Raw genomic sequence first — 13,461 nt, 5'->3', positions numbered from 1 at the left:
TTCAATAGTCAAAAACCCAAAATTTGTATATTTATGATAAATATATTAAATTGGATTAATATCACAAAAATTACAAAAATTGTATAATTATGATAAACGGAGAGTAAAATCCAAAATCGCTACACCAATCAAATGTTATGTGTCATTTAACTTAGCAATTTAACAGTAAAATTTGTGAAAACTAATGAATATAAATTTATCACAGTTTTGAGGTTTTGGTGATAAAAAAATTAGTTTGGGGTAAATTTTTTGTAAGTGTATCAGTTTGGGATTTTTTAGGGCATTAACCCTTTATACGCATTTGTAAGTCTTAGATAAGAAAGATTCAATGTCAACATACAGCAACATTTTTCCGTCCTGCTGTACAACATTTTCTTAGATGCCCGGTCAAAGACGGGTTGTATGGGGGCGTTCATCGAAGAATTGCTACAGAAAATACTTTCTCAAGAAAACATTTTGCCATGGAAAAAAAGAGCGTCCACGCCTCTCCCAAGGCTCTGCTAATTCTCACCGGTGTGCTCAAGGCTAGTAAGGGAAAGGAATGGAAATTAATCCAACATATCAATGTTTAAACATTATGAAAGTTTTACGAATTTTGCATTAAAAAGCAGCTAAAATGCATGGGTCGGAAGATTTTGTTTAAACAAAAGGTATAAAATGAAAATCAAACTAGACCGCGGAGGGAAATTGAAGCCTCAATGCTGATTTGAATTAAGATGGAATGGAAGATAGAAATTATAACACATCTGAGCTGGGTACAAAATACAAATACTAATGTTCATCTGCTACAGAAAATTCAAGACTTGAGAGTGATTCTGAGCACACTGTGACTCAAAATTATTATAACATTACATGCATTGATGACTAGGAATTGCAATGAGATCCAAACTCGAGTTCATACAGTGGCGGCGGTCGGACATGGAGGAACCGAAATTTCAGTTGTTCCATCCAACATCATCACCACAGATTTCATCGAAGGACGAAGAGCCGGCTCGTCCTGAATGCACCAGAGGCTCACTTTCACCAGTTTCTCCAACAACCACTTATCGACTTCCTCGCCTAGGACCAACTTGTCCAGCTCTCCATCCCTGAAATGCCCGTATACCCAACTGGAAAGGACGATCTCCTCAGGAGTCGACGCGTTGACATCCATGTGCCTGCGACAGAATACGATCTCCAGGAGCATGATCCCATAGCTATAGACATCTGTCTTCACCGATATCGGGGTGCCCTTGTGCCATTCTGGCGCCATATAGCCTCTCGTCCCCCTGATGACTGTGAAAGTCCTGGTTTGATCTGGCATCAGTAGCTTGGCCAGCCCGAAGTCGGAGATTTTGACTGCCCAGAAGTCATCCATCAGGATGTTTTGGGGCTTAATGTCGCAGTGTATTATGGGCGTGTCGCACTCTTCGTGTAGGTAGAGGATTCCCCGGGCAATTTCCAAGGCGATTCTCATCCGCTCGTTCCAATCAGGATGCCTTTCAGATCGGAAGAGCAGATCTGCAAGGGAGCCGTTGCTCATGTATTCATAGACAAGTAACCTCTTGGATGCCTCAGCACAGAAGCCGAGCAACCGAACCAAGTGCCGGTGATTAGTGGTGCCGATGATGCTCATTTCCGCGCGGAACTCCCTTTCACCTTCGTTGAGCAGCTTCTCTAGTCTTTTGACAGCAACAACTCTTTTGCCCCTGTACAAGGTTCCTTTGTAGACTGCACCGAATGATCCCTTGCCCAACTCTTCCTTGAAGCCGTTTGTTGCTCTCTTCAGCTCCTTGTAAGAAAATGGCCTCAGAGCAAGTTCCTCCGTCAAGCCAAAATTTCCACTTTCCACTATCTTCTTGTACTCAAGTACTCGCAACTTGAAGGTGAAAAGACCAGCGACTGCGAGGGCGATGCACGAGCATGCCGTAAGTCCTACAGTCACCAAAAGTAGTTGGATTGTTTCTTTCTTGCTGTCAACTTTTTCCAGTACCAGTGAATTGGAGTTATTGGTGTTGGCAGCTTCAATGCCTTCTAGTCCCACCTTGAAAAATGCTCTGAATGATTTTTCAGGAACTGTCCAGGCATACATAAGAGGAAGCTTTTGTTTCATACAAGTTCCTTTTTTGAAGTCGTATAAAGCTACCTCACAATCGCAATCTTCCAAGCACGACATGTTGCAATCCGCTACTTCCATTGTCACCTGAAAATAGGGAGGGTCCTGCCAGTACACCTGATCGATGGATTTAAAGGTAAACGATGATGAGTTTTCTCTGGCGTCCCTGCACCATTCTTCCTTGAAGTTCCTCTCGCACCCACTAAACTGGTTTGTACTGTCAACATAATCCGTACCAGGAAAACACCGACATACAGGTTGCTCGTCCTCCATAGTACAGTAACTATTAAAGCCACATAAGCCCTTCACTCCGCACTTATTATCTGGTTGTGTCCACATTAAGGACACCACATCGTCACCATTTTCAGCGAACCTATGAGAATACAGTTGGAGTATTCCCCCCGAGTCCAGTATCAAACGGTAAATTGTCGAATTATGGTTCACAGAAGAGGTATCCAGATCTGATATAACTGCGTATTCTCCCGAGTTGTCTAGTAGAAGAAGTGCACCAGTGAAATTGAGATACAGGTGAAAGTGAACAGGCTGTACGTAACAACACGTATTTGAAGCCCAGTAAGCATCTATTCCAGATGTCAGAGTATCCTTAGGGTAGAGAACCAAGTTATTATCATATTGCATACGGAGACGAAACCTGCCTGTTGAATGATTAGTCCAAGACACGCTCGAATGTAATTCAGCACCAGTGGGTAAGGACTGGCCTCCAAGTAATGTATCAGTAGGAAAATTGAAACTTTGCCAGATGACCTCAGAATGCTGGTTATAGAGGATGAAATTCCCTGCATCGTCCATGGCTGCACATGAAGCACTATCTGACGAGTTAGCAATCAGTTCAGTCTCCCCAGGACCAATTTTAAGAACGAGCTGACCATCAGGGGTTAACTCCAGTGCAGCATTTGAGGACACTGGCGGATCGTCTCGATTTGCTGTCCACACAGTGGTGTTCTGTGATTTACGAACCATCCAAATCCCCACTTTAAACCCACCACCTTCCTGGTAGAAGCCGAATGCAAAGTGACCAGAAGGCGAGGTCCAGGAAGTGGGATGAGTTATGGGATGGATTGCTGAGTTTAAGCTTATCGAGCACTTTTCAGATCCAACTGCGGCGCAATACCCTGTAAGCAGAAAGATCAGTATGATGTATGAAGAAGCCATGGGCAGTATCTGTTAATAAAGTGGGAATTCACTTCAGGGTATGTGAGAGTTGTAAACAAGAGTCATAACTTCCTCCTCCTTTTAAATGTTGTATATTGAGAACTTTCTTGTGGCTTGCTTGCATGACTTTGGTGAGTCATGTTGACTGGCAAAGTCATTGCTTCTCGAAAAATCAAGGAAAATGAGAATCCAGCCAAGCATCTTTCACCCCTGTTGACTTGCAAGACTCCAACTGGTGTAATGTCAGACAGATACTTGTCACGGTCCATAATGATGTCTGGACTTGGAAATAAAAAACATAGCTGTCAAAATTACGTGAGGAAATACAACTAAAACTCTCGTCAGAGAATATAACCATATATTGCTGAAACTTCCGCAAAGACCTTGAATTATCTCATCAGGAAATAATCACGCCTACACATAAAAATAATATTGACCGATTTCCCCAGAAAAAACCTGTCCAGTTTGGTCTAAACAATACAAATGTCAGTGTTTCTGGAAAACGACTTCTGTTCTAGTCGAAAGGCATTGGCCCGAAATTATTCTACTGAGACTCGATGATAGTTTCCTTAGAAAATTGCTGTCCCAATCAATCTGCAAATGAGCCAGTAAACTATATTGAACATGTTGAGCTGTCCAGTAAAATCAATGCCCTTCTGTCCGTTCAGGTCCCTAACCTGAGTAAACAATATTTTAGCCAACAATATGAAAATTAATTTGATGAAGACTTCATCGGTGCGGAGATGCCAAATAATCCAACTGAGACTCAAACCGTCTCTACCCTAGCATATTGCCGACCCGACAGTAAAATTTAAGTAGACATGGCCAATTGCTCTACAGAATGAATACCTTCTACAGTTCCACACTTTCATAACCCAACTGAACATATTTTGACCAACAATGTCTAGATCAACAAAGATTTAAGTTTTATTGGAAAGCACTTGAAAAGGTCACCCAGTTATGTCATTCTCGCTCTTCAAATCTGTCATGCAGAAGTTTCAATTTTGATGAGTATGCTTGGTCAGTTTGTTGTCAAACTGTACCAGCTTGAGCTTGGATGAACAATAGTGTGTATCGGTAATGCCACCAAGATAAGTCATTATTCAGGAAGAATAAACTCTCTAAAGCAAGTGATCAGATTCTCTTTCCAAAGTTATACCCAGCTTCTTACCACCGAATCAGTTTTATCATTCCTGTCATCAGTAAGAAAGCAGCTAGAATCAAGCCAATCATACCAAGAGCTTGAACATATCAACGATTGTTAGCACACAGTTACACCTTGGATGTATTATTCAACACACGACAGTCATGCAAATATAGTTTGCTGATAAACCAACCAGTTATTTTTTAATGCAAAAAGAGATAACGAATGTATAAAACGGTGAGATTTAAGTTTTCAAGGACTTCTTTCAAAGTCTAAAAATCATACATCTCACTTCCGCGTTCAAAATAGCCTTCCACCAATGGAAGGAGAAGGCCATATTTCAGAAAAGGCACAATAACTTATACATATGATACAGACTAAAAGCAAACTGAGGACATTGTTATGAAGGGGGGGTCCGGCGTATCCTTGGTGCCTTCCAACATCAATATTACATCTTTGATTGAAGGGCGAAGACTTGGATCATCTTGAGTGCAAAGCAGTCCCACTTTCACCATCTTTTCCAGGCTTTTCATGTCCACTTGTGCATCATCCATAATAAGTTTTTTCAACTCTCCGGCAACATAACACTTTTGCACCCACGTGGAAAGAAGCACTTCATCTGCCGTTGGAGCATCAACCACGATGTTGCTTCGGCAGCACACGGTTTCCAATAGCACAACTCCAAAGCTATAAATATCAACCTTTGTGGACAATAAGGCATGCTTGTGCTGTTCAGGTGCCACACATGTTCTCTTACCTTTGATGTTATAGAGGATTCCTGTTTGATTTGGCATTAAAACCTTTGCTAACCTGAAATCTGAGATCTTTGCCGTCCATGATTCATCGATTAGAATATTTCGAGTCGAAATAGCACCATGAATTATTTGAAGATCACATTCTTCATGTAGATACAGGATTCCTCTTGCAACTTCCAATGCAATTCTCACTCTCTCTCTCCAGGCCAGCTGGTTTTCAACATTGAACAGAAGATTCGCCAGGGATCCATTTTTCAGGTATTCATAGACAAGAATTTTCCTAGAGTTTTCCTTGCAAAACCCGAGCAGCCGAACTAAGCTTTTGTGATGAGTACGTCCAACTGTAGTCATTTCTGCTCGAAACTCCTGTTCTCCTTCTTCCACTTCTCTTTCTAGCCTCTTCACTGCTACAGGCCTTTTACCGTCAGATATAGCCCCTTTGTACACCGTCCATAGGGAGCCCTTGTGAAGCTTTTCCCTGAACCCAGCAGTGGCTTTCTCAAGCTCGTTATATGAAAAAGATTGCAGGCTAAACTCTTGCGCTGGACCCAAAGTAGGAACTTTTGCCAGCCTTTCATACTTACGAACTTGGTGATGATACATCAAGAAGCTGAAGACTGCTATCAGGCAACACAGAACTGCAAAGGAACCCAAGCTGATTGATAAGAGCAAAATAAGCATCTTCTTTCCCTTGGTCACATGTTGATTGGGCTCCTCTGGTTTTCCAGGAGGGGCAGGCATTAATTTCTTGATCAAAACTGTGGAAGAATTATCTGGAGTTTTAGCTGCATACATGATGGGAAGCTTGTTTTTCTCACAGATATCATTGACGTGCAGAGCAGCTTCACAATGGCAGTCGTCTGAACAAGACCTGCTGCATTCTTCAAGGGAAAGTGGTATCACAGAATAAGGATGGCCCCCCATCGTAGTACTGTTCATTTGGACAATACTAAAAGACAAGGCAGATTCTTCAGCCCTGCAGAGTTGTTCGTAGTTAGACCTCCTGTAACAGCCGAGGAAATCATGACTTTCATCCACAAAATCAAACCCTGGGAAGCAATGACACCCTGCCTTTTCGTCTGTGACTTTGCAGAAGCTGTTTAATCCGCAAAAACCTTTTATATCACATGAGGAATTCTGTGCCAACCACTTTACCGACACATTTGAGTTCAAGGCATCACCATTAATGAAACTGTGCAAATAGAGCCTAAAATTTCCATCATAATCCAGCGTTGCTCGGTAAAGTAGAATGCTCTTCTGATCTGGATCTGAGCTATTAGCTTGAAGCGTTACAAGCCCACCCACAAAGAACAAGGCTACTCTATCCTGGAGCAATGTGTATGTGGCATTGATTTTTTCTTGGGTATTGGTGGACCAATATGCATCGGTATCAACATTAGTGGAATTAACGCCGTATGCAACGAGGTTGCTATCACCCTGCATTACAACATGAAATCGCCCGCTCGAGTGGTCTACTGGGGATTTGCTTGAAACCAATTCCTTATAATTTAACAGATGTTGATCAATTACAAGGGTGTCCGTTGGGGAATCAAAGCTTTGCCAATTTACATTAGACGGATCATACGGGAAATTGTAAATGACAAAATTACCAGAATCAAGCATCGAGGCTGAGTCTGCCGGCTTTTGCCATGAAATGATCGACTTGGCTTTTCCTCCCTGATAGGTTCGAACAATGAGTGTATAGGGGGTGAACTCAATAGAAGAACTAGAATCGACAAGAGGATCATCTCGATTGGCTGTCCAAATGACAGTTTTATTTGGATTACCAACAAGCCAGATTCCCACGGCATATTTGCCGCCTTCCTGATAAAACCCAAAGGCAAAGAGACCAGAAGGCGAAAGCCATGAAGTCTGGTTAGTTCCCGGAGAAAGTGAAGAATCAACAGGTATCCTTTCGGGGGAGGTATTAGAGGTCATTTGTTGGGCACCGACAGCCATGGAAAGCAATAATAGGAGGCAAGCAACTTGCAGAGAGGCCATCAGAGAGAGAGAGAGAGAGAGACAGAGACAGAGAGAGAGGGAGAGAAAGCAGAAAAGTTCTATATGAATCTTGAAAACCTGTTATCAGTTTTGTGATTAAGTAGAGAGTGAAGGAAGAACAAAACATCTGGGAAGGACACTGGAAGTAATACTTCACGAAAGAAGACTCGACTGCATTTCAACGAAAAACAAATTTCAGTTTTTGCCCACTACAATTTTCATTGGAGAGGAACTTTCTTGGTACTTTTCCAAGTCAATGGCTCTTCAATGTCCTCGAATGCGCAAATACATGTTTGTAAGTCTTTATACTAGGAAGATTCAATGTCAGCATACGGGAACATATCCTCCTTCTGTACAACGCTTGCTTAGAGGCCCTTGTGTCGGTCAAGCCAGGTCAACGACGGGGTGTCCAGCGGCATTCATGGAACAATTGCTATAGAACAGAAGATAGTTTCCGAAGAACATTTTGCAGTGTAATCGAATACTATGAGTGTAACAATTGGCTAACAAAATGGAAAATAAAAAAGAAAAAGGAAGGGGAGAGGCGGAGGTCACTTAATTAAAAGATGTCAAACAGTTGACAACCAAAAACGAAAAAAGAAAAGAAAAGAAGAGTTGAGGCGAAAGAAAAATAGAAGAAGAAAAGAACCAAGAACAAAGAGCGTGAAAACAAGCAGAAAAGATAAGAAGGGAGGGAGACAAGAAAGGGGTTCGTGCACTTAAGTTTCGAACGTCCTGACAAGTCGGATTAATTTCAATTCACAAGCCCGGTAAGAATTGAAGTCATTCGTCTGTCTAATCGGATAAATTTTCCTAGTTTAGCCATAAATTCAAAAGTACGTAAATTTTCAAAAACCGGTTCGATTTAGGAGTTATTTAGCTATGAAATGATATAACAATAAAATTCTAGAGTGTCATGAAATCGTGGGATATTACAAAAGTTAATTTAGTCTCACAAATTGGTCGAAATGAATTTTTAAAGTTTAGCGCACAAGTTACGTGGAACTAACAACAATGAATATGAGCATTTCGTGGGTGCATAGGGATTGTTTGCAAAGCTGAAGTAACCTACATTATTTGGTTTCGCAACCTAGGTGACCAGTGTTTATCTCTCCTATGAATTTGTAAGCTTGTGTCTTAAAAGTGATAAGGATTCGATATATTATTAAAGAGCATATTTGCTACATAAAATTTAGATCAAACTTTTATTAATGTTGGTTATTTGTGAATGGTAAAATCGTTCTATGAAGTCAATGTGAAAAAGGTCCTATGCACTATAGTGAATGTATGAAATGAATTCTAAAACAATTTGAAAAATAAATTACGAAAGAATTGACTTAAGAATTGTTATTAGTTTTGCTTATGAAACAAATTTATGAAAATGTTCAATGTAGTTCTTCCACTAATTTAAGATCATGAACAATATTGAATAATTTTATAGTCTAGGGACTAAATTGAACATATATTAAAAATTCATGAACTATATTGAACAAATTAAAAGTTAAGAGATCACATTGCACAATAAGCTAAAGTTTAGGGGATCGCATTACACATTTAGACAAAGTTTAAGTAACATTTGTGTCATCTTCTAAATAAAATAATATAAACCATTTTGTCCTTAGTTGGGCCCTTGTTATCTTTTCCTTTTTGGCTTCGAAAGGAGGGTTCACCGCTCTACGAGGCCCCATTAATTCTCGCCAGTGTAATCGAGGCTAGTAGAGAAAGGAATGGAAGTAATAGTATTATGATTCAAAAGGTCGTCTTTTTATGTATATTCAAAACTGAAAGACCAAATAGGGGCATAAATTTAAGAAAGAATGGCATACACGAAAAATAGGAAAAAGCAACTGTTTGTTAACCAGCTCAAATGGCTTGAACCCCTTAATACCTGAAATTAGCTGGGGGAAAGTGATGCAATATCCAGTGGAATCTTTTTTTTTTATTTAAGGATCAATATAACCAAAAACTCTAAATTTGTACACTTATGCCACATTTACTCCAACCTAATATACCCACGCCACATTTATCTCAAACTAATCTGTATCACAAAAAACCTCAAACGGATACACTCAAATCACATTTACCCCAAATCAATATACATGCGTCATATTTATCCCAAATTATGGTAAATCTAGGATTTGAGGGGTAAATGTGATAAGAGTGCACCGGTTTTAGATAAATGTTATACGAGTTTATTAGTTTGAGATTTTTTATAATATAAAAATTAATTTTGATAGGTGTATTAATTTGGAGTTTTCAGTGGCATTAATCCTTAATTTTATTAGAATCCCGCTTCAAATGCACCTTAAGTTTTCTTCAACACGAAATATCATAAACTTTCACTACAAAAAAAGTATTGACGCGTAAATTCATATACATATTTTCTTATAATCTTTAAAATCTAATTTACATATCAAATTTTGATGGAAAAACTATAGGTTTGAGACATCTTAATAGTAATGTATGAAATCATCCAAAATTCCTTTCATAATTTTAGCACTTCAAATTTCTCGAGAAGTTTAGAGGTCCAGAGAAGTTGCTTACAGCTTGCATGGACGACTTTGCGAGGTCGTCTTTGACTTGCCGTCTCCTCTCCCGCTCCCTGCACACGGACCGACCGAATGTCTTCCAGTCTCCCCATGTGCACGAAAAGGAAGAAAAATCAGCACCACGAAGATCGTTCAATATCCTGCCCCACGCGGGGAGAAAAATGCTTGCAAGGAAAACCTACAAGTGATTTGACAGTCAGACCCAAATTGACCCATTTTAATATAATACAGATTGAACGAGTCAATGTCTATAAAATTGGGTTGTTCCCCTCCTTGAATGTCTTCTAGTCTCCACATGTACAAGAAAAGAAAGAAAAACCAGTACCACAAAGATCGTTCAATATCCTGCCCCACGCGTTAAAGAAATGCTTGCAAGGAAAACCTATAAGGGATTTGAAAGTCGATCCAAATTGACCAATTTTAATATAATGCAGATTTAAGGGGTCAAAGTCTATAAAATTGAGTTGTTTCCCTGACTACAATTTTTACTGGGGAGGAATTAACCTTATCTTTTTCGGTGCTCTTCCAAGTCAATGCAGAAGTCCTTAAATTTAAAATACGCGATTGTAAGTCTTACATTAGAAAGATTCAATGTCAGCATACAGCAACATGTTTCGGTCCTGCTGTACAACATTTTCTTAGATGCCTGGTCAAAGACGGCTTGTATGGGGGCGTTCATCGAAGAATTGCTACAGAAAATACTTTCTCGAGAAAAGATTTTGCCATGCAACAAAAGAGCGTCCACGCCTCTCCCAAGGCTCCGCTAATTCTCACCGGTATGCTCAAGGCTATTAGGGGAAAGGAATGGAAATTAATGCACTATATATGAATTAATCCAACATATAAACGTTTAAACATTATGAAAGTTTTACGAATTTTGCATTTAAAAGCAGCTAAAATGCATGAGTCGGAAGATTTTGTTTAAAGAAAAAGTATAAAATGAAAATCAATCTAGACCGGCAAAGGAAATCTTAAGCCTCAATGCTGATTTGAATTAAGATGGAATGGAAGATGGAAATTACTAACACGTCTAAACTAGGTACAAAATACAAATACTAATGTTCATCTGCTACACAAAATTCAAGACTCGAGAGTGATTCTGAGCACACTGTGACTTAAAATTATTGCAACATTACATGCATTGATGACTAGGATTGCAATGAGATCTGAACTCGAGTTCATACAGTGGTGGCGGCGGTCGGACATGGAGGAACCGAAATTTCAGTTGTTCCGTCCAACATCATCACCACGGATTTCATCAAAGGACGAAGAGCCGGCTCATCCTGAATTCCACAGAGGCTCACTTTCACCAGTTTCTTCAACAACCACTTATCGACTTCCTCGCCTAGGACCAACTTGTCCAGCTCTCCATCCCTGAAATGCCTGTATGCCCAACTGGAAAGGACGATCTCCTCAGAAGTCGATGCGTTGACATCCATGTGCCTGCGACAGAATACGATCTCCAGGAGCATGATCCCATAGCTATAGACATCTGTCTTCACCGATATCGGGGTGCCCTTGTGCCATTCTGGCGCCATATAGCCTCTCGTCCCTCTGATGACTGAAGGTCCTGGTTTGATTCGGCATCAGGAGCTTTGCTAGCCCGAAATCAGAGATTTTGGCTGTCCAAAAGTCGTCCATCAGGATGTTTTGGGGCTTAATGTCGCAGTGTATGATGGGCATGTTGCACTCTTCGTGTAGGTAGAGGATTCCCCGGGCAGTTTCCAAGGCGATTCTCATCCGCTCGTTCCAATCAGGACGCCTTTCAGATTCGCAAGGGAGCCATTGCTCATAAATTCTAGACAAGTAACCTTGTGGATGCCTCAGCACAGAAGCCGAGCAACCGAACTAAGTGCTGGTGATTAGTCGCGCCAATGACACGCGTTTCTGCGTGCAACTCCCTTTCACCTTCGTTGAGCAGCTTCTCTAGTCTCTTGACAGCAACAACTCTTTTGCCCCTGTACAAGGTTCCTTTGTAGAATGCACCGAAAGATCCCTTGCCCAACTCTTCATTGAAGCCGTTTGTTGCTCTCTTCAGCTCCTTGTAAGAAAATGGTCTTAGAGTAAGTTCCTCTGTCAAGCCAAAATTGTCACTTTCTGTGAAAATACTAGAGCACCTAGAGGGGGTGAATAGGTGCGAAAACAAATTTTACAGAGTAAAGATTATAATTTTACTTTTAAACCGACTCTGTTTAGCAATAGATTATGAAAATGAAATTAGACTCTAACAAACAAATATTGTTGCGATCAAAGTAAAGAGCTTAGGGAAGAGAATAAGAACACAGGGTTTATAGTGGTTCAGCTTGATCCAAGCCTACGTCCATTCTTCCGCACTGACAGCCCACCGGCTGGATTTCACTAAGAATCAAAAGAGTTGTTACAGTATAGCACTTCCTTGATTCCACAGTATAAAGACTCTGCTACACTTTCTCAAGGTCTCACAGTAATATAAACGCTCTTTTGAGTACAAATTTTCGCTCAACAATTGAATTTGACAAAGAACAAGGAGTTTTAGTCTTTAGAATTCTTCTATCACGCACACACTCAAATAACTGAAACGACTTCCTTATATACTCCTCCATGTCTTCATACCTGTTGGTACTTACCAAATGAGTTCTTCCAATCTACCCGTTGGAAAGAATCAATTAGGGAGATTTCAAGTTATTTAAAGAATATGATAATAGTCCACCAATCATGCTCGCCCATACAATCAGGATCTAGGTTTCCATAAGTAGAACCTTCCAAGTATGCTTCGTCAATCAACGGATCTAAATTACCCGAATTGAAATTAAACGAATAACAGATTCCAAGATGCTATCTCCAACTGAGAGATCTTCTTCAGTTGATAGAATTAAATCCTTAACAAGATACTCAATTCTGGATAAGTCTTCTTCGACGGTCTAGAAACTGTCAATGAGGATAGACTCTGAATCTTGAGTCTGGCGGTTTGACGATCTTCAGACTTTGACTAAAGAGTTTGCAAGTCTTCAGACTAGATTGATGGAAACGTTTTGTCAGCTTCAAAACACGCAATGAAGTTTTCTCCAACAATCTCCCCCTTTTTGATGGTGATAAAACTTTCCCGTAGATTTGGATATTTTTGACCTACAAAATAGTACTCAAGCAAACATGGATATCTCATAAAAATAATTGACTTAGTAAAGACAACATTGAATCTGCATTCACAGGAAAAAAGTTAGTCTTGTAAATAAACAACTATCTTTGCCACGAAATACCAATAGTGCTTAGAATAACCAAACGATCAGACAAACTAAACCAAATCCAGTTACAACCAAACAAACCAAACAAAAGTCATTCAAAAAGTAAACCAAACAAAAGTCAAGTTTCAAATCTGCACCATCTCTCCTCCTTTTTGTCAACATTAAAAAGGTAGGATAAAAAGATAATGGAATCATGGTTGCCTAGGAACACAAATGAGCTGGAAATCTCCCATTGACTGGACAATCCCTTCCAACTTCTTCAAATTCTCCTTCAGTTGAGCCACATCTTCACCCTTGGCATTTGCTTGAACTTGAAGAGCAAGGGCGTTAACTTGATCATGCAAGGAAACTGAAGAGGCTTGACCTGCATTCTGCAAGTTCTGAACTTCGCATCCTAGGGCATAAATTTGTCCTCGCATCTCCATAAGAACATTAAGAATTCTACGAAGGTCTCTTGAATTTTTAGTCGAGTACTAGCTTTTGCATGATCGGTAGGAGTATTTGCAGATGAAGGCAAGCCAGC

The 13,461-nt window shown here is 40.1% G+C and overlaps 2 protein-coding genes across 2 annotated transcripts; both read right to left on the bottom strand.

Annotated features, from left to right (window-relative positions):
• Positions 1 to 728: 728 nt before the first annotated feature.
• Positions 729 to 3,299, bottom strand: LOC120286490 (G-type lectin S-receptor-like serine/threonine-protein kinase LECRK3). The gene has a single exon (XM_039298726.1). It carries the CDS (start codon positions 3,266 to 3,268, stop codon positions 896 to 898), a length of 2,373 nt encoding a protein of 790 aa, XP_039154660.1. The 5' UTR covers positions 3,269 to 3,299; the 3' UTR covers positions 729 to 895.
• Positions 3,300 to 4,789: 1,490 nt separating this feature from the next.
• On the bottom strand, positions 4,790 to 7,126 carry LOC104417848 (G-type lectin S-receptor-like serine/threonine-protein kinase LECRK4). Its single transcript, XM_010029055.1, has one exon. It carries the CDS (start codon positions 7,124 to 7,126, stop codon positions 4,790 to 4,792), a length of 2,337 nt encoding a protein of 778 aa, XP_010027357.1.
• Positions 7,127 to 13,461: the final 6,335 nt, after the last annotated feature.

Source organism: Eucalyptus grandis, chromosome 8, assembly GCF_016545825.1.
Source record: "Eucalyptus grandis isolate ANBG69807.140 chromosome 8, ASM1654582v1, whole genome shotgun sequence".
NCBI lineage: Eukaryota > Viridiplantae > Streptophyta > Magnoliopsida > Myrtales > Myrtaceae > Eucalyptus > Eucalyptus grandis.
This window is presented reverse-complemented; position numbering and strand designations above follow the sequence as displayed.

What these genes read in the sequence shown, in the direction of transcription:
- LOC104417848 (XM_010029055.1), bottom strand. Translation starts at nt 7,126, where the DNA reads ATGGCTGTCGGTGCCCAACAAATGACCTCTAATACCTCCCCCGAAAGG.
- LOC120286490 (XM_039298726.1), bottom strand. Translation starts at nt 3,268, where the DNA reads ATGGCTTCTTCATACATCATACTGATCTTTCTGCTTACAGGGTATTGC.